At 39.8% G+C, this 20,335-nt stretch overlaps 1 protein-coding gene across 2 annotated transcripts in view; it reads right to left on the bottom strand.

Annotated features, from left to right (window-relative positions):
* Positions 1–1,919: 1,919 nt before the first annotated feature.
* GABRB1 (gamma-aminobutyric acid type A receptor subunit beta1) overlaps positions 1,920–20,335 on the bottom strand; it is a 362,417-nt gene continuing 344,001 nt past the window's right edge. For both annotated transcript variants that reach the window (XM_077757707.1, XM_077757706.1), the window contains exon 9: positions 1,920–2,270. In XM_077757707.1, the coding sequence (XP_077613833.1) occupies positions 1,920–2,270 (351 nt within the window). The remainder of the gene's footprint in view (positions 2,271–20,335) is intronic.

Below are 20,335 nucleotides of genomic sequence, written 5' to 3' on the forward strand. Positions count from 1 at the left end.
TATCAGCAGGAATTTTAGCTTTCCAATTAAAACTATAATTTCTAGCAGCTGATGCTATTGTCAACACGGACCCTCATCACAGCTTTAGGGAGAAAGCCAGACCATCAAATGATGCAATCATCCTTATTATTACCTAAACCCTTATTTGACATCTAGGGGTCAGATCCCCAATTGCCTCCATCACTGATTGGTTGTTTTAAGGTTTTGCTCAACCTTGCGCGTGAACATACAGAATTCTTAAGATACTCAGGGTGAGAAAAAAATTAATGAGGCTATCATGACATAAAATGGGATAAATCTCAACCATAGCTGGTTAGACATGTTTAGAACTGTGTGTTGGGCTACTGAGGGATGCCCCTCCTGTGACGATCATGACCACAGTAATCCGTGAGCAGAGAGAAGGCAGAGCAGTAATGACTGCTGATTAATAATTAATGAGTGCAGGTGTGGTCTATGCTTTAGGGGCTGGTATAAATGTTTGAAGGCCCAGTGATTTTGTGATGGTTGTTATCTGTGGTTTTCTTATTTTGAAATTTTTCTTTAAAAAGGAAATCTGGCCCCAGAGGAGAATGACAGCAAAATGGGTGTATGTGCATTTCTGGAAGCTTTCATCTCCTACTTTGGAATGCAGAGCTCAGACAGGTGAGCCCTAAGGTATTAGCTGGGGCCTGTGCAACAAGGCCTGTCACCATTAGGTGCTCTCTGGAAGGCTAAGAAGTATATACTATCTGATTTAAGATTTGGCAGTTTAAGTAACTGCCGAGGCACCCTTTTCACAGCACATAAGTCTTACCTTCCTAATGGAAAGGGCAGTGTTTTTTACACACATACAAAAATGCTCACCATCCTGTTATCAAAGCCTTCCTCCCCCATTCGCTTCCTCTCACTCTTTCTGGAGCAGGATCTAGGGAGACGTGAAAGAAAGCATGGCTTCAGGCCACAGAGGCAAGCAATTTCAGGGTAATGAAATAAGTTCAAGGCTGCTCATTTGAGATAGTCAGTTAAATAAATCTCCATTGCCCCAAGACTCCTTATTCTTAACAAGAAGAGAAAAATGTTCTCAATGGCCACTAGGATGGATTTGAGTGTTATTTTAAACCTGTCTGCAAGTCTGAGAAAGAAGCAGTTTTTTGTTTGTTTTGTTTTGTTGTTTTTTTCTGAATATCCAGCTTAATGGTGAGGTGAAGATGGCAGATTTGGTTTGCACAACCTCCATCAGCCCTTGCCAATCCCTCCCTCCTCTCCCATGGAGCTGGGATCCCTTCTGCAAAGGAGCTGAGGGGACCTGAGGGCGGAGGGGAGTCTTCCTTTCTCTTCTAGGCTCCTTTTATCCCTCCTTCTTCCTGGAAATCTGTAACTTGTCAATGGCTTTGTGTTTTCTTCTGAGATCCTGGAAATTGTGTGTGGTTTTTTTTTTGTTGTTGTTTTTTGTGGTTTGTTGTTTTTTTTTTTTGGCAGCATGAGATTGTTACAGTTTACCAGGAAGCAGTGCGCGCGGAGAGCTAAGTCCTCTTTTCCTTCTGATTTAAAAAAAAAAACAATAAAAAAACTCCAGGGCAAGAAGGTAGGACTGCTAAAGATCTATTTATCTAACTTCTCTCTTTGTGTGTGTTTGTATTTTGTTTGTAAACATGGCAATTCATAGAGCTCTGACAGAGCTGATAACCTGGACCACAGTAGACTGGAAAAAATAGTGTTCTTTGTGGCGTGTGTGTGTGTGTGTGTGTGTGTGTGTGTGTGTGTTGTTTTTGGAAGTAAACATGGTGCAGTAATAAAATTGATATGCAAGACCTAAAACCAGTCGGATGGCTGCATCTCTTACCTCAAAAAAAAAAGCACAGCAGTGTCGCTGCTGGGGGCCTGTGGGGATTAAAAATCAAAAGAGGAAAGGAGTCGTTTAGGAACCCTTAGGACAGACCTTAGTGTACATAATAAAGCCAATAAACGACGTTGAAAAGAGAAAAGGTGATGGGGAAGAACATTCGGGACCACTTGTCTATGGAGTTCACATCAGTCAAGTCGGGGATTTTGACTTTGAGCTGCGAGGCGCGCCGGCGGATGCGGCCCTTGCTGTGCGCGCCGTGTCGGTCCAGCGCGCGCCCGTAGGCCTCGCCGCGGCTGCTCAGCGGCTTGCGGTACTGGATGCTGGCGCTGTCGTACGAGTACATGCTGCTGGCCTTGGGCTCGCTCACGCCCGTGAGCACCTCCGAGCCGCTCGTCTCGTTCCTGATTTCCAGGGTGCTGAGCAGGATGTTGCCGTGGGCGTCGACCTGACGGGAAAGGACACGCTCAGGCCCGACTGCCGGGCAGGGTCTGTTTTCATGACCCTGTAACTGATGGCACCGCGCCCCCCTCTCTTTAAAGACTGTCGCTGGACGTCCCGCTCTGCGTGCCTCCCGGAACTGGATCTAGCATCTGTGTGCCCATCGTCATCTAGTTCCCTAATCTACCACTATCTATGGAATCCATCATCTGTCTGTGTCTGTTTGTGTTTCTATCTAGTCCATCAATCTGTCTATAGCTGTCTCTGTCTGTCTAATCTGTCATCTATCTGTCTGATCTACTATCTACCTATTTAATCCATCATCTCTTTGTCTGACTAATCTACCATCTATCTAATTCTATCTATGTCTCTCTCTCAATCTATCTAATCCATCCAATGCATCGTCTGTCTATATCTGTTTGTCTATCCAATCTATCATCTATCTGTCTAGTCTACCTAATTAACCTACCATCTGTTTATCTAACTAATCTGCCATCTATCTAATCCTATCTATCTATCTATCACCTATCTTTCTATCTAATCCATTAGCTGTCTACATCCATTTCTGTCTCTTTATCCAATCCTTATCTATCTGTCTAATCTACCTATTCAACCCACCATCTATTTGTCTAACTAATCTGCCATCTGTCTAATTCTATCTGTATCTTTCTCTCTAATCCTTCCTCTGTCTAGCACTTATCTAGTCTACTTATTTAAACTGCCATCTATTTATCTGTCACCTATTTCTTCATTTATCATCTGTCTAATTTACCACTTATATAATCTACAATCATCTATCTATTTAATCCATACATCATTTAAATGTATGTATATGGCATTATTTCTTGTCACAAAAGTAGCACATGGAAGTAAAAACTAGTAAAACTAGAAACAAACAGGAAACAAAAATAAGAAATAGAAATTTATAATTTCACTTTTAGAATCCATTATTTGTAGTCTCCTGCTAGCCTTCCTCTTTTTTTTCTAATTGTATATACTTAGAAACACAGACTCACCTGGTATAGTTTGCTCTACAATCTGCTTTTGTTACTTAAGAGTGTAGCATGGTCCTATGTCCATTTAATAATTATTCCTCTGTGATATCATTTATTAACAGTTTATGTGGATAAAGCATAACTGTGTTGATCTGTGAGATGTGAAGGTTTGTTTTACTTTTGCAGTATTATAATAAACAAGCCTACAAGGGACATCTTTTAGCTACCTCTTTGTGCATCTCCATAATTATTTCCTCTGGCTAGGTTGCCAAAAGTAGGGTTCGGGGGTCAAAGGGATATGCCTAGCTGTACTTTGGCTTTTGTGTCTCCACCATTACTTATTGTTGCTTCCTGCCATTCCAGTGGCACCTATGCCAGATTTCCTAGTTTTAGTCTATGCTATGCCCACATGCATTTACAGAACTACGAATGTGCGCACATTTGGCCTATCACGTGGCTTTGTTTAACTTCAAGCTGATGCACTTTGCAAACTGATTTACCTTGAGAGGACATGCTCATTCATACAGATGAGTTTGAAGTACTTCCAAGGGCAGTACAGGCAGCTGTGTTTAAATCCAGTGTTATTAGCATCGTGCCTGAGTTATAGTAAGTGGTCTATAAATGCTTTCAAATGAAATTAATCTCAGAGAACACTTTTGAGTGTCAAAGGTATAGGTAAGGAGACAAAAAAAAAACAGGTGACAAAGAAAGAGTAAAGTGTAGGAGGAGGCAAAGACAAACAAGAAAGAAGAGAAGGAAAGGTGCAGAGTGGTGGGCTGTGATGCTGGTACATCACAGAGGAGAGAACTAAGATGTATTGAGGGTCCACCGAAAGCTTAGCATAAGGTAGCTGCTTTGTATCTATTCCTTGTTTATCACCTGCAACAGCAAACTGCCTCAGGTTTACTCTGCTACTAGATCTGAGATTATGACCTGGATCCTGTCTGATTCAAAGCTTATGTGCTTTTTACTGAGAAAGGACCACTTCATAGTCTTTGGCCTTCACCACATCCTGCAGTGAATTTAATGATGCATTTGATAGCTTTAAGCTCAGAGGTAGTGGGAGAGAACGAGAGAGGGTGACTAAACCTGGCCTCTCCCTCCACTCCCATCTATCATTTCTCTCTGCAAAGTGGCTCTAGCCTAACTGAGCTACCCGTATGTCCTCACTGGCACCTTTATTGCCTTCTTTATTCAGGGAGTTAGTATTAAATTTTGTTGTTGTTAAAACTGCCCTTTTTTGAGTCCTACTACATGATTTATCTCAGTTATTTCTTGTAACAACCCTATGAAATATATAATATTATCCTAGTTCAGCAGACAGGGAAATAGAGACTCAGAGAGCTGAAGTAAACGGCCTGCTATTAAACAAGGAGTAAGTGCCCAATTTGGGATTAAATACAGGGTATTCTTTGTCTCAAATATAACTTTCCCTCCCATTTGCATGTTAATCAATATATTTTCCTTAAGGTCCAATTTAATCCGAATTCTTGTGTGTACCTGTATACCTTCCCTGATTACAGTAACGTCAAAAACCAACTTCCTCTCCCTCTCTCAGGAAAGGATTGTTGAGCACTTACTCTGTGTCAGGCCCAGTGAAAGGTGTCAGGGATGTGTGTGTGTGTGTGTGTGTGTGTGTGTGTGTGTGTGTTTATGGATGAAAAGACATGCATATGAAAGTTGACATTATGAAAGAGGATGGTAGGGTTGAAGTGACATGGAACAAAGTGCTGAATTCATTAGAAAAGGGACAAGTACCTTATAAGGTAATAATGGTGTCCATAATCCTGTTAGGCCCTACAGTGTTTCAGTCAAAAGTATCATAAAACATGGATTTTGTCCTTGAGATGATAATCTCCTTGGAGAGGGGACTGGATGGCTCAGTCAGTTAAGAATCCCACTCTTAGGGCACCTGGGTGGCTTAGTCGGTTAAGCGTCCGACTTTCGCTTAGGTCATGATCTCGCGGTTCGTGGGTTCGAGCCCCGCCTCGGGCTCTGTGCTGACTGCCAGCTCAGAGCCTGGAGCCTGTTTCAGTCTGTGTCTCCCTCTCTCTCTGACTCTCCCCTGCACACGCTGTCTCTCTCTCTCTCTCTCTCTCTCTCTCCTAGAAATAAATAAAAATATTAAAAAAAAAAAAAGAATCCCACTCTTGATTTCGGCTCATGTCATGATCTCACAGTTTTGTGAGTTTCAGCAGGCCCTATGCTGAAAGCATGAAGCCTGCTTGGATTCTCTCTCTGTTTCTGTTCTTTCCCCACTGGCACTTTCCCTGTCTCTCTAAAACTAAATAAACTTAAAAAAAAAATCTCCTTAGAGATAGAAGAGTAAGATGTAATTTTGGAAGTGACAAGAGTTTTTAACCAAATGCTAAATGGTACAGGATAGACCATGATTAAGGTTCATAAAACTCTGAGGGTCAAGGAAGCCTTAATGAAGAAGGTGCAGCTCATACTAGGCCTTAAAGATAGAACAAAGGATTGAGAGGTGAAAACTATACTCTCAGCATGGTTTTGTTATTAAATCCATTTCTTCATCTATAAAGAAAAGGTTTTCACTAGGGAATCTCAAGGGTTTGCTTCCAATTTTTGATAGTCTTTGATTATGAATAATATTCCAAGCAGAAGACACAGTAAGAACCAAACCAACCAAAGGAAAAAAATCATATAAAATTGAATCACTTGATCTGTACTGTATGCATCATTAAGCTCCATTATTATGAAATCTCCCTAAGTAAACAAGTTGCTAGAATTTAGAATCTGTCAGTGAAGCATGTAGATGCTCCTCATTAAACCGAGGTCACGCAAAACTACATTTTATGAAGATATTTTGGTTAACTTTGGTACAGATTCTAATGCACCTATAAATTGCATGATTTTTCTTGATTAGTTTGTTCAAACCCCTCAAAATATTTTGTCATCAGGCTAGAAATCATAGCTGTAAGTGATTTGACATATAAACTAATGAATCCAGTTCTACTACTACCCATGAGAGCTGACTGCATTACTATACAGCTGAATCAACATTACCGTGTCCCTTACTAGGAAAATTTAAGAAGTGTCATATAACGGTTATGACCAATCTCCAGTCTTTCTCCTACACAGTCTAAAACTTATCCTAAAAGCCAGTGTTACAGACTCTGTGTGTGAGTGTGTGTGTGTGAGATGGTGTACTTGTGCATTTCTCCTGAAGTGCATTTTCATTCCCTACCTCTTAAGCGTTTTGCTCCCTGGTAAGGTGATTGTGTGGCAGCAATCCCACTGCTGACACCAGCAGGTTTCTGGTTGGCTCTGCCCTAACCCTTGTCCTTTGGAGAAGAGTGGCTTTCCATTTACCTCAACAGTATGAAAGCACCAAAAGTATCTTTATATCCACAGCTGGCACAGCTTTCCAAAAATAATATCCATGGGAAAAGTGGCCATTGTCTTTTCACATCTTCAGAAACAATAAGATGACATGTCATAGATCCCCTCAACATCTGCAATGGTTAAATGATGCCTAGTTAATAAGGGATTAGATCAACTGTTGAATGGGGGATGGTCTAGGCATCAAAGATTCTTAAATCTTGAAACAGAAGGAAGTGAGGCAAATGCAAATGTCCACACAGTGGATTTCCAGGGCATGTACAGACAGATTTCCTAAAGCGTTCATTGCCAATGTTGAAATAGCTGTTCATTTGGATAATCATTCCTCACGCCTCATGATGCCATAAAGGGAGATTTTCCACTCTGATCCCTGGGAGAGAAACTAATGGGTCAATACTTCCAGCTTCTTTTCCCTTTCTCCACTCCCACTGCTCCCCACTGGGCATATTTGGGAGAAGGAGGCAGGTGTACTTGGCTCCTTGTCTTCTGGATATTGTTCTCCTTCTGATCTGCCTGCAGAGAAGGTACAGTCCCGTTAGGGATGTGCGTATTGAACGTGCTGGATTGGTGAGGAAGGCCTGTCATTGTCAGGTGGTTCTGGTGACTGGGGAGATAAATCTAATATTGGGGTGAATTACTATATTATATTAACCGTATATTCCCCAGACAACATCACTGATTTTTTAAAAGTTTAGATCTATCATTAAACCTAAATGTAGACCAAATGATTACAGTCATTATTAAGACTTCAGGAGGACCAACAAATAAACCCTCTCTCTTCCCTTCAGATAGATGATCAAAATGCAAGCTTGGAGCTGAGTAATAATGGGGGGCAGAGAATGTGGCTTTAGACCTGCAGCCCTAAGCGTTCGCTAATTGTTCATGCTCATCTCATTCCATGTTAGGCAGGCATATTTCATGCACCATAAGAGGTAATTTTAGGTGTGCCATAGATAAACATTTAACGTGTTAATCATTCATCACTCATTCATTTTTTCAGTAAATGTTTACTATGAGTCAAGCACTGTTCCAGACACCAATGAAGGACTCAGCCCCTCCATCCTCCATAAGTAATAGGACATCATGTCCCACATTTTAGAAACTCAAAAGATCTCAAGTAATAAAGCCTTTTAACTTTACACTCTCCTGAACAAACCCCAGGGCTCTCTCCACCTCCGATTGGTTCTAAATGTTTTCTTGGAAATGGGCACCCTCTTGCACTGTTGGTGGGAATGCAAACTGGTGCAGCCGCTCTGGAAAACAATGTGGAGGTTCCTCAAAAAACTAAAAATAAAACTACCTTATGACCCAGCATTAGCACTGCTAGGAATTTACCCAAGGGATATAGGAGTGCTGATGCATAGGGGCACATGTATCCCAATGTTTATAGCAGTGCTTTCAACAATAGTCAGATTATAGAAAGAACCTAAGTGTCCATCAACTGATGAATGGATAAAAAAGATCTGGTTTATATGTACAATGGACTACCACTTGGCAATGAGAAAAAAATGAAATCCTGCTATTTGTAGCAACGTGGGTGGAACTCGAGGGTATTATGCTAAGTGAAATAAGTCAGTCAGAGAAAGACAGATACCATATGTTTTCACTCATATGTGGATCTTGAGAAACTTAACAGAAGACCATGGGGGGAGGAAAGGGGAAAAAAATAGTTACAAACAGAGAGGGAGGGAAGCAAACCATAAGAGACTCTTAAATACAGAGGACAAACTGAGGGTTGATGGAAGTGAGGGAGAGGGGAATGTGGGTGATAGGCACTGAGGAGGGCACTTGTTGGGATGAGCACTGGATGCTGTATGGAAACCAATTTGACAATAGATTATTTAAAAAAATTAAAAATAAATGCAAAAAAAGAACTACTTAAATTATTATTTTAATCTCATTTTCTCTAATTAAATTAAAAAGGTATTTGGTAAAGAAAACTATATGGTAACTAATCTAAATTGTTTTCAATCTACCAATTTTAAAGACTGTTAAAATTGTGATATTATAAAGATTCATGTGATCAAGAGATTTGCAATAAAATAGCACATGTAAATTCAAAAGTAAATAAAATTAAATTAATGTTTTCTTGGACAAACACTGTGACCTCTTTTACACTCAGGCTATTAATTCTTTTTTCCAACACTTTCTGAAATTCGCTTATTTGTGACCATGAGCTCTGCTTTGCTTTCTCTTTGCCTGCCAAACCTTTCTCTTATCTTCCCCCTCAAAGATCTCCTTGAAGCCTGCTGACCACCAGCAAATCTTGGAGGGGCTCCTCTATAAAGGAAAGCCTGGGGGTTCACTGTGTAAGGACCTGATGTAAGGAAGAACAATCCAGCTTCTGGCTGGTGAGCCCTCTCCTTCCTGAAGTTCAATGCTTACCGACTGCAACATCTTGGCTTTAAGTTCTTAGGACACCACAATTCTGGCAAGATATTGAACAAAACACACAAGGTCCTTGAGCTATTGGCACTTACATTCTTATGGAAGAAAACAGGCAATACCCTTCTTCGTTTTAAAAGTAGTTTTTTAGGGGTGCCTGGGTGGCTCAGTCAGTTAAACATCTGACTTCAGCTTAGGTCATGATCTCACGGTTCGTGACTTCGGGCCCCACGTCGGGCTCTGTGCTGACAGCTAGAATCCTGTTTCGGATTCTGTGTCTCCCTCTCTCTCTGACCCTCCCCTGCTCATGCTGTCTCCCTCTCAGAAATAAATAAAACATTAAAAAAAATAAAATTAGTTTTTTAAAAAAATCAGGTAGTATTATGAAGAAAACAAAGAAGCATATATATTGCTTTTAGTGTATTGGGAAAAACATAGCCAGCACACTGTATGGATGAGTGTGTGTGTGTTTTTCTTAACGTTGCATCCATTCTCAGGTTTCATTGTAATGCATGAAAAATTTAAAGTAATGCATATTTCCTTACTTTCTCCTGGACCTTACTAGTGAACAGCCTACATGGTAGCTCTACATGGATGTTTAAAGGTTTCTCAGGCTCAAAGTAGCTAGAGTAGAACTTCTTAGCCAACTTGTTCTCCCACTGAGTGTCCCACTAGAATGTCACTCTAGGAGGCAGGAACTTTGTCTTATTCACTATGGTTTTCCCAAAGCTGAGAAAAGTACTTAGCATATAGATGCATTCAACAAATACTGAATGAATGAATGAATGAATGAATGAGTGAGTGAACAATAGTACAGGTAGTGAAAGGACATGATGATCAATCGTGTGTGTCAACTTGGCCAGGGTATGGCGTCCCGTTGTTTGGTCTAGTAATTGTCCAGGTGTGGTTGTGAAGGTTATGTTGTAGATGTGACATTTCCAATCAGTTCTGATACATAAAGGAGATTCCATTTGATGATGTGGGTGGGCTACAACCTGTCACTGAAAAGTATGAAGAGCAAAAACTGAAGTCTCCGGGAGAAGAAATTCTGCTTCAAGTTTGTAACTTAGAAATTTTGCCTGAACTTCCAAGCCTGCCCTACAGATTTCGCACACAATTGTATGAGCTAAATCCTTAAAATAAATCTCTTTTGTTATGTATATTGATTCTGTCCCTATTGGCTCTGTTTCTCTGGAGAACTCTGACTGATAGAAAGGGTATGGCGAAGATCATGAGAGTTGTTTTTCAATGACTCAAGTCCGGAACACATTGATGTGATGGCTCTATTTCGCCCCTCAACCTGAGCAAATGTACGAATTCATTTTCTAGCCTGGGGCTAGGCTTTCTCCCACCCCTTGCAACTTACTCCCTCTGCCCGCTCATCCCCAACATCCTCGAACAGTGCCTTAGGCTGTGAAAAATGTAGCTACTCACTGAATTGAACTGTTCTGGATGTTTTCAATATGTAAATATAGCAGAACCCATTTCAGTGTAATTGGAATAAAATATAATCTTGTTTTTAGTGGCAGTTTTAAAGCCCTGTTGAGAAATACCTCTGGGCTCAATCTACTTTGCAAACGGGAAGTTATTCCCTTCTTGCTAGCTAATTCAGTTGGATTCACATGTACTGAGTGGTTCTGAAGTACAGCGCAGGAAGCCATGTGAAGCGGTGGTCGCCACAGAAGGAGCTGCCTTCCAGAAGCCTACAATCTATTTAACTGAGTTTGTCCAGTGCAAACGGCTGCCTTCGCCCGTAGGGAGCAGAGAGCCACACAGCCACATCTCACATCTGCTCATCCTGCTCACAGAATGTACCACATTCACGCTGTTGCTGTCAATCATTAACTCTCACGAGAGCTGCACTGAATGCCAATTCCCTAGGTCTCAATTCCTGAAACCTTTTGGTTTGGGGGGGGGAGGGGAATGGGAGGCTTTGCTGGAGGTGATTTGCGTGTCTCTTTGCAAATGTCCTGACAACTAGTGATAGAAGAGAAAACTTCTTTCAATATGCCATAGAAGATAAAGTACAAACCTACACACATCTAAACAAATCCAAACTCTGTTATTTAGGAAATTGAAATCGAAAAATGGCAAATGAAACAACTGGCAATTTTCCAGAATGTGACTCAGGTAGATAAATTTATCCTGGACCCCTTTCTTTGCCTTCTTTCTCCCATACATTGGTATGAGAAATCCTAATGGCTTTGGTTTTGACTACATCCTGATTCTGACCAACTCTGCCTCACCGTCATGTCTTGCTGCATAATTGGTCTTTCTCTTTCCAGGGAGGAGTCCTGTGGTCCTTTCTCTACAGAGCAGCTGGGGTGACACTTAAAAAATGTAAAATAGACCATGTCTCCTCTGTTTAAATCAAATGATTTCCCAAGACATAAAATAAAATGCAGATTTCTCATCCAAATTCACAGAGTACCATGCGATTTAGCTCCTGCAGGGACCTCCGCCCTCACTTCCTACCACTCTGCCCCTTGAGCTCTCTGCTCCAGCCACACTTGTCTTTTGTTGACTGTTTCCCCTGATGCTCCTAAGTCCTCAGGGCACTGTCAACTGCTGTTCCTCTTTCTTGGAATTGTCTTGCTCAGATTGTTACATGACTAGCTCCTCACCATTTTCTTCACCATAATTATCATCATCTGCCATTATATCGTGTACTTATTTACACATTTGTTTTATTTTATTATTATTTTTTAATGTTTATTTTTGAGAGAGAGACAGAGCATGAGTTGGAGAAGAGAAGAGAGAGAGAGAGGGATGCAGAATCCAAAGCAAGCTCCAGGCTCTGAGCTGTCAGCACAGAGCCGACGCGGGCCTCGAACCCGGGAACCACGAGCTCGTGACCTGAGCCGAAGTTGGACACTTAACCAGCTGAGCCACCCAGGTGCCTCTGTTTACATATTTGTTAATTATTCAACTGAAATGTATGCTCCAGGAGCACTGCTGCTCTGCTATTACTGGGTTGTTCATCACTGTAAATCCCCCTGGCTCTTCCAGAAAAGAGACTGATACTCCTAAGGAGGGGCTGAGTACATGTCTATAGAATGAGGAACTCTGACACTCTGACTTCGATTAATCTCTCTAAGCTCTGTTTGAGTTTCAATGGCCAAGGACACATACATAAGTGGCTACAATCTCTAGGGTGGTGGTTCTCAGACATTCTCATGCATCTTAATCTATTGGGAGCTTGTTAAAAATATAGGTTTGAGCTCACTTCATACTAGATTCAGGCATTCCCAGTTTGCATTTTATACAAGCATTCCAAGGGTCCTAGCTGATTTTGGGGTACCTAAAATCCACAAAGTTGTTAACTTATTTCAGAGAGCTAAGAATGAATTGCAAATATGCACTATTCAAGCCTGAGCTACATGACATGAAGGTTAGGGAGTAAATTCTTAAGTTGATGTTAGTGGGCATTTATTGAGCTTTGAGTAGAGAATGATAGAAACAAGAAACTAGAAACTATTTTATACATAGGAGCATTTTATACATAGACTTAAGGAGACCCAATGTTTGAGATGAGTGCTTTTTACAATTAAATATAAAATGCATTATAACCAGCAAATTCACTGAATTCTGAATGATGCAAATAACGGTCATTTTTCAGATTCATCTTCAGTAAATCCCCTTAAAAAGTCATCCAAAACCTCTTCAGTGTTTTGTTCTTAAGGGAAATAAAAGAGTGGTTTTGGTCAAAGTAATTATCACTTTTCGCATGGTTGAAAAGGAGGTATTCAAAACGTGGGATGTTGGGGCACTTGGGTGGCTGAGTCAGTTAAGTGTCTGACTCTTGATTTCTGCTCAGGTCATGATCACAAGGTCCTGAGATGGAGCCCCATGTCAGGCTCCATGCTGGACATGGAGCCTGCTTAAGATTCTCTCTCCCTTTGCTCCTCTCCAGCTCTTGCTTGCCCACGCATGTGCATACATTCTCTCTCAATCAATCAATCAGTAAAATGTGTGATGTCAATGTATGTGTGCATGTCTTGACGTTTATGGACTACTACACTCATGTGGATGGGTCCTTGTTACTGTTATCACATTAGGTATGGTCTGTGTTAGCCATAGGTTTCTAAGGTAATCAACAAAACCCTTCTACACTTTCTTCCTTCCAACTGGAGAATACCATGAAGTAAAGGCAGAGTGGAGTTATCAATCTCTTTAGATTCTAATATAGAGATTTCAGGAGAAGGAATTGCTGAGAAAAGTATCAACACAGATTGAAAGCAATCTAGGAGCACCTGGGTGGCTCAGACTGTTAAGCATCCAATCTGGATTATTGCTCAGGTCATGATCTCATAGTTTGTGAGATCTGAGCCTGGCATCAGGCTCTGCTCTGATAGCACAGAGCCTGCTTGGGGTTCTCTATCTATCTCTCTCTCTGCCCTTCTCCTTCTCATGCTCTCTCTCTCAGAAATAAATAAACTTAAAAGAAAGCACTCTATTAACAGCACATATCTATTATTACCATTGACTGTCCTTAATCAAAATAAATGTCCTTCATTAGGAAATATTTATATATTTTTTAAATTTGGAAAGATACTCAACGATTCTCACTTTAGGAGAGGCTTACAAATTTTATTTTTGTAACAATAGAAATATAATAGAGAAAAGTTTCCAATTGTATATGAATTTTAAGAACATCCTGCTTGGTTTTGTAATTAATTCATTAGTTCACTTATTTTAAAAGTCATTTAAGTGCCTGATTTGTGCCAGGCTCTTTGTCAGGCATTGGAAAACCCAAAGTGGAAGATAAAGTGTTTGCATTCAAGTCCTACTCTGTTTTCTTTATAGCGTTTATTATTGCCTGGCATCATGTGTGTGTTTGTGAGTGCCACACTGATTGTGTGTGATGTATTTGTGTGTATAATGTTCATCTTTCTTTCCCATCCAAATGAAAGGTTTTGTTTTATTGATTGCTGACTATACCTAGTGCATACAGAGTATTTTCATAGTATGCCCTCATTAAATATTTGTTTAAGTTAAATATTAAATATTTTTAAGTGACTGTTATTTTTGAGAGAGACAACAAGAGAGTGCAAGCAGGGGAGGGGTGAGGGAGAGGGAGAGAAAGAATCTTAAGCAGGCTCCAGGCTCAGCATGGAGCTTGACACGGGGCTCATGGGGCTTGATCACACGACTGTGAGATCATGACCTGAGCCAAAGTCAAGAACTGGACACTTAACTGAGCCACCCAGACACCCCTAAATATTTTTTAAATTAAACAAAAATGGTAATCATAGTGTGCAATGGAGAGCTATAGGAGAAGCACCTGATTAGTGAGGGAAGACATCAGTCAAGAGGTACATTTTGGGGAACAAGCCAAACTAATTTACCAGAGAATGAAAACATGGCAATTTGGGAAAACTGTGAGTTGTTCTTCTAGAGCAAAGTGTGTTCTGGTGAAGGGGAGAGAGAGGAGGAAAGAGGCAGAAGATGAAAGCAGAATGAGATTACCATGGGTGCCAGCATTAAGGAGTATGGATGTTTTCCTTTAGGCAGAGTCTAAGGTGAGTTATGATGGCTGTCTATTGGTTTGGCCTGTCTGATTCCATTCCACCTTCTAATGATAACATTACCTGACATTTCTTGGTGCATGTGTTTGAAGTGGGCCTACTTGCATCTTTAAGGCTCCAGGGACAGGCATGTGACCCAGACCTGGGCATTTAGTGTTCCCCAACTTCCTAGTCAGAGAGATTGATTTCTGCATGAGAATATGACTCAAGTTGATCCCAAAGACTCAATTCTAAGACGTTATTGTTGTAACTATTGGTTATAAGAAAGTACTTTTGGGTTAGGGTTGCAGAGCTTTGGCATTTTAGAACCACCATGAGGAAAGTAAATGGTTAATGAAAGTAAAGCCATTTTAAAGGAAAGCGGAGTTAACCGATGAAGAGAGATGCTTTCTGATGACAATGTTTAAATAGCTGGATACAGCCACATATGAAATTAGAACCATTCATGGACATTCCAGTTGTGTGTGCCAGAAAACACCCCAACCTTTTTCTTAAGCCTGTTAAGTAAATTTGATTTCTTCCTCATTTACAAGAGAATCCTAGATGTTTGGGTATAGACAAAAATGAGAAGGAGACAGGGAGAGGGAGGAGGGAAGGAATGAGAGAGGAAGAGAGAGAGAAAGGGAGAAAGAGAGATTTTGAGATTCCTAAAAAGGAAAATTAGACTGTTGAAGCATCTGGAGATTAGCTACATTAAGCCAAGACTAGAGAACAAAGCATCAACTGAGCCAGATTTGGGCATGGATTTGAGGGCTAAAGAAGTTCGTGAATTGCTAACATAGGCTATCATTAGAAATCAAAGGTCCTGCCTGAATTTCTCCAGAATCGAAGATGCTAAGTCGGAGAGGTTAAATTTTCATCAAAGCCTGAGAGCAGTGTCTTAGTTGGCCTGAGGACAACGCAGTGATGTGGGGTAGGTTCTAGGCTCCAAGGCCAATGTAGGTATCCATCTGTTTCAAGCGTGTTTTAGGGAAAAGCTGTTGACCGTTAGGATGCCTGTTCTCACATGCAATATGTATCCTGGAATTAATCACAGTATGGAGCTGAATTCCATTTAGCAAGTTGTCTGAAAGTGTAGATGTCTAAAAATGTCTGATAATGTAGATGACATGCCACAGAGATTAGGAGTGAGAGAAAAGAGGCCAGACTACAGTATCAATATCTGATTCTGAATGGAAATTCTGTTTCTTAACTGTTGGAGATGCAGCTGTACCTTTGGTGTGAATTTTTGGCAGATCCCACTGGCACCCCCCGCCCCCATGACTTCAAACGGTTTCATATCATTACCTGATTATAGACTGCCAATCCATCCTAGGTGCAACTATTTGCAAATGGGCAGGCATGTGGCCAACAGACACAAGCATGTATATTCCAGGTTAGTCTAAAAGTGGCCCAGAAGTAGCTTACTTACAGCCTACTAGTACTGAGAATCTACCTTTCAAAACTCTAAAAACCCTCTCTAGTCATCAAATGATGCCTGAGGGATTCATGAATCTACAATCTTTATCACCTCGGAGGTTGAAACTCTCCTAATGTCTGGATTCAGCATCTGTATTCCTATAAAAAGATGCTTGGGTGCAGCTGGTGGTAATATAAATCAAGACAAAGCAAGCACTTCTGAAACTTCAGTACAAATGACCCTTGACATGACTGCCCAGCCAAGGCTATCAAGAGTAATGTGTAATAAATGAATAATGCCACGCTCTGCTCTAAGGTACCAAGGCAAATATTAGGGTCCCTCAAATGAAAATTGTCTGAGAGCACAGCACATACATCATTCTCATTCAACTGTTTACAAGTATCTAAAAGGAAAGGGGAGGATCATCCAAACTTTTATATGAAAGGAAAAAATTTGATATCATTTTCTATTTTTTAAATTTCACCAGGGGATAGCATTTTTAAATACCATACAGGTCACATTATTATCTTAACTGCTGGAGATAATAGACCGAACAGATGAAGTAATACACTTGTTTTGTTATTGAAGATTATATCTATCCGCTGTTATATGACACTGAGATTCAGAAAGAATAGCAGGGGTTGATATAAATCATGTTTTAGAATATATTAAAAATCAAAGTGATAGAAACAGTAAGAAAGTTTGGAGCAGAAGATGAAGCAGTCTACAGTCTCTTTTTCTTACTTATTATGAATATATATGCGTTTGATAAAACATTATGATGTAGCATTCAGTACCTTGGGTTACAGTATCTAAGAACTCATCCTGAATGGAGAAGACCTCTCTAAATTTATTCATTCAGCAAATACTTCTTTGTTTTTTCCTCTGTTCTAGCCACTGATTAAAGAACAATAAACATAATAGATAAGGACCTTGATCCCAATCCTTGGGAAACTTGCAGTTTAATAGAGAGATAGATAGACATTAAAGAATAATTACTTAAACATATATATTCACTATTGAGGTAAATCCTATGGTGGAAAACCCCAGAAAGCCATGAGGACAAATAACAACGGGACAAAATATAAACCACCAGTGTGGGGTGTCAGTTAAGCCTTTCCTGAGGTAGTAACGTTTATGGTAAGAACTAATGCAATGGAAAAATTGAGAGATGGCCAATATTAACTTTAATTTCACTAATTCTTTCTTCTGTTTTATAAAATCTGATGCTGATTCATCTAACGCGTTTTTATTTTAAAAAATTTTTAATGTTTTATTTATTTCTGAGAGAGAGAGAGACAGCATGAGCAGGGGAGGGTCAGAGAGAGAGGGAGACACAGAATCTGAAACAGGCTCCAGGCTCTGAGCTGGTGTCAGCACAGAGCCCGACGCAAAGCTCGAACCCACGAACCGGAGATTATGACCTGAGCCGAAGTCAGACGCTTAACCGACTGAGCCACCCAGGTGCCCCAATTCTTTTTAAATATATAAGCAATTTTTATTAAAGGATATATGTAATATATAATGGATATTCTCTCAACTATTTTGAGGGGGTGGAGGATTTGATTTATGCATTATCCTTTGCTAAGGATATAATAATCTAAATAGAAAAATTGAAGTGTATGTAATCTTTTTAAAAAATTTATTTAAATTCAAATTAGTCAACATACACCATAGTATTGGTTTTAGGAGTAGAATGCAGTGATGCATCACTTACACATAACACCCAGTCTAATGCATTTTTCAATTCTATGATTCCCATTAGTTCTTTTTCACAGTTTCAAATCTTTTTCTGAAACTCCCCATCTCTTCATATATTAATCTGTTCCTATGGACTTTATTTAAAAATTTTTCTTTTGAAATTATTGTAAATTCCTAGAAAGTTGCAGAGATAGCACAGAGAGATCTCATGTACCCTTCACCCAGTTTCTCCCATTGACAACATCTTACTTAACTATTGTACAATATCACCCAGGAAACTGACATTGCTATAAAGTATGTATAGGTCTATGTAGTTTTATTATGTGTGACAATTCATATAACCACCCCTGCAAGATACAGACCTATTCCACCACTACAAAGGTCTCCCTTGTGATACCCCTTTCTAATTAATCACGCTCAACCCCTCCCCCCGTCACTAACTCCTGGTTACCACTGGTCTGTTCTTTAATCTTTATAATTTTATCATTTCAGGCTTATTATATAAATGGAATCAGACAATGTATAATCTTTTAAGATGGACTTTTCTTTTTCTGTCCAGCATAATGCCTTGAGATCCATTCAAATTGCTGTGTGTATCAATAGTTCATTACTTTTTAATTGGGCTGGTATTCCATGGTATGAACATACTACAGTTTGTTTAACCACTTGTCTATTATAGGATATTTCAGCTTCTTTCAGTTTTGGGCTCTTTCCTATGAACTTCTAAATATATTAATTATAGTAATTATTATTAATTATAGTCCTTATCTTTTAAGCTGACATCTGAGGCTCTTGCAGTTCTGTTTCTACTGACTAAGTCTTTTCTCTTAAGTATGGGCATGTTTTCCTGCTTTTTTCTGATGTTTAGTAACTTTTTATTATATAGTAGCTGTTGCTGATGCTCTGTAGAGACTCTGGATTCTATTCTTTTCCCTAATAAGTGTTGGGTTTGGTTTCAATAGGCAGTTAAGGGGCACCTTGGAGGCTTAGTTGGTTGAGTGTCCGACTCTTGATTTCGACTCAGGTCATGATCTCAGAGTCATGGGATCAAGCCCCATTTTGGGTTTCGTGCTTAGCGTGGAGCCTACTTAAGATACTCTCTCTTTTCCTCTGTACCTCTCCCCCTGATCTTTCTCTGTCTCTCTCTAAAATTAAAAAAAAATTAATAATAATAAAAGGCAGTTAAATTACTAATAATGTCACCTAGAATGTGTAGTGAGTGGGTTTTATGTCTAGTTAGGGTGAATCTATTTTAGTTTTTCCCTTAACTGAAGGAGAATCCCTTATTTCTGTTCTTTTTTCAGCCTTTCAGGTGTTTCCCCCTTCCAGACTTCTGAACATTTTATACATTTGTAATTCAGAGGTCAACGAAGGATTTGTGGGAAATTTATATTCAGATGTTTTTAAAAGCTTTCTTTTTTTAAAAAACATTTGTTTCTGAGAAAGAGAGAGACAGAGTGTGAGCAGGAGGCACAGACAGACAGGGAGACACAGAACTCTGAAGCAGACTTCAGGCTCTGAGCTGTCAGCTCAGAGCCCCAAGCATGGCTCAAATTCACAGACTGTGGGATCATGACCTGAGCCTTAACCGACTGAGCCACCCAGGTGCCCCTATATTCAGGTTTTGCATTTCTCTTGTGGTTCACTTCTTTCTAAGATTTCTAGAAACTCTGGAAGTATCAAATTCCATGTTTTGACTCATCAGACCAAAAAAACTGCAGGTTTTTTGGCTGAAGTTCTTTGGACTGGGGAGTGGCCTCAGGGCAAAGCTATATAAACACAGATTTAAGATGGTGTCATTCCCTTTATTTGAAGGTTGATTCTCCTTTAGTTTTTGCTTGTTTTCAGTTAGTCTCTTATGTCTTCAAGAAGATTTTAAAAAGTTTTTGCTCAGGAGGCACCTGGGTGGCTCAGTCGGTTGAGTGTCTGACTCTTGATTTTGTCTCAGGTCATGATCTCACAATTGTGAGATCAAGCCCCCACCTCAGGTTCCATGCTGAGTGTGGAGTCTGCTTAAGATCCTCTCTCCCTCACCCCCTGCCCCTCTCCTCTGCTCATGCTGTTTCTCTCTAAAGTAAAAAAAAAAAATGTATTTTTTGCTCAGGGTTTATAATTTTTAATCCACAAGAGAGTTAGTTCAATATAAACTACTCTTTCATGTCTCAACATGATTTTTAAATTAATTTTGGCATGATTTTGTCTGTTTGTGTTTCTGTGAAAAGCATTTGTGAAATTTCTAGTCTAGCTTTCCATAGATAAAACCACATTTTTATCTTCTTTAAAAATCCTTGATAATTGAGGGATTTTTCTATCCTTTCTACTGGAATTCAAATTTAAAATGTCAGTTCATCTGGAATAAACATTTCCTGACTAGAGTTCCAGTGAAACCTTACTATGTTTGAGCCCAATGTGACTCAAACACAAAGATCAGTTAGATAGAAACATTTTACTTATTAATTAGTCAGTCACTAAGCTGTCTTCAGAGCCATATGTATTATACATCTAGATATGATGTGACACAGGGGGCTTTCCTTTGGCCTTTATTTGTTCCTTAGCATCTTAGAAAAGTCCTCTGATATCCTGGGGTGGAATCAAGGCAAATGACCAAAGAGTTTGTTTAAAGTTTGTTTTATGATCTTTTTAAATTATCTGAATGAATTGATTTCAGTTTGCTTGACCTTTCCATTTAATTACCTTTCTA

This window comes from Crocuta crocuta, unplaced genomic scaffold (assembly GCF_008692635.1).
Source record: "Crocuta crocuta isolate KB4526 unplaced genomic scaffold, BGI_CrCroc_1.0 scaffold282, whole genome shotgun sequence".
Lineage (NCBI taxonomy): Eukaryota > Metazoa > Chordata > Mammalia > Carnivora > Hyaenidae > Crocuta > Crocuta crocuta.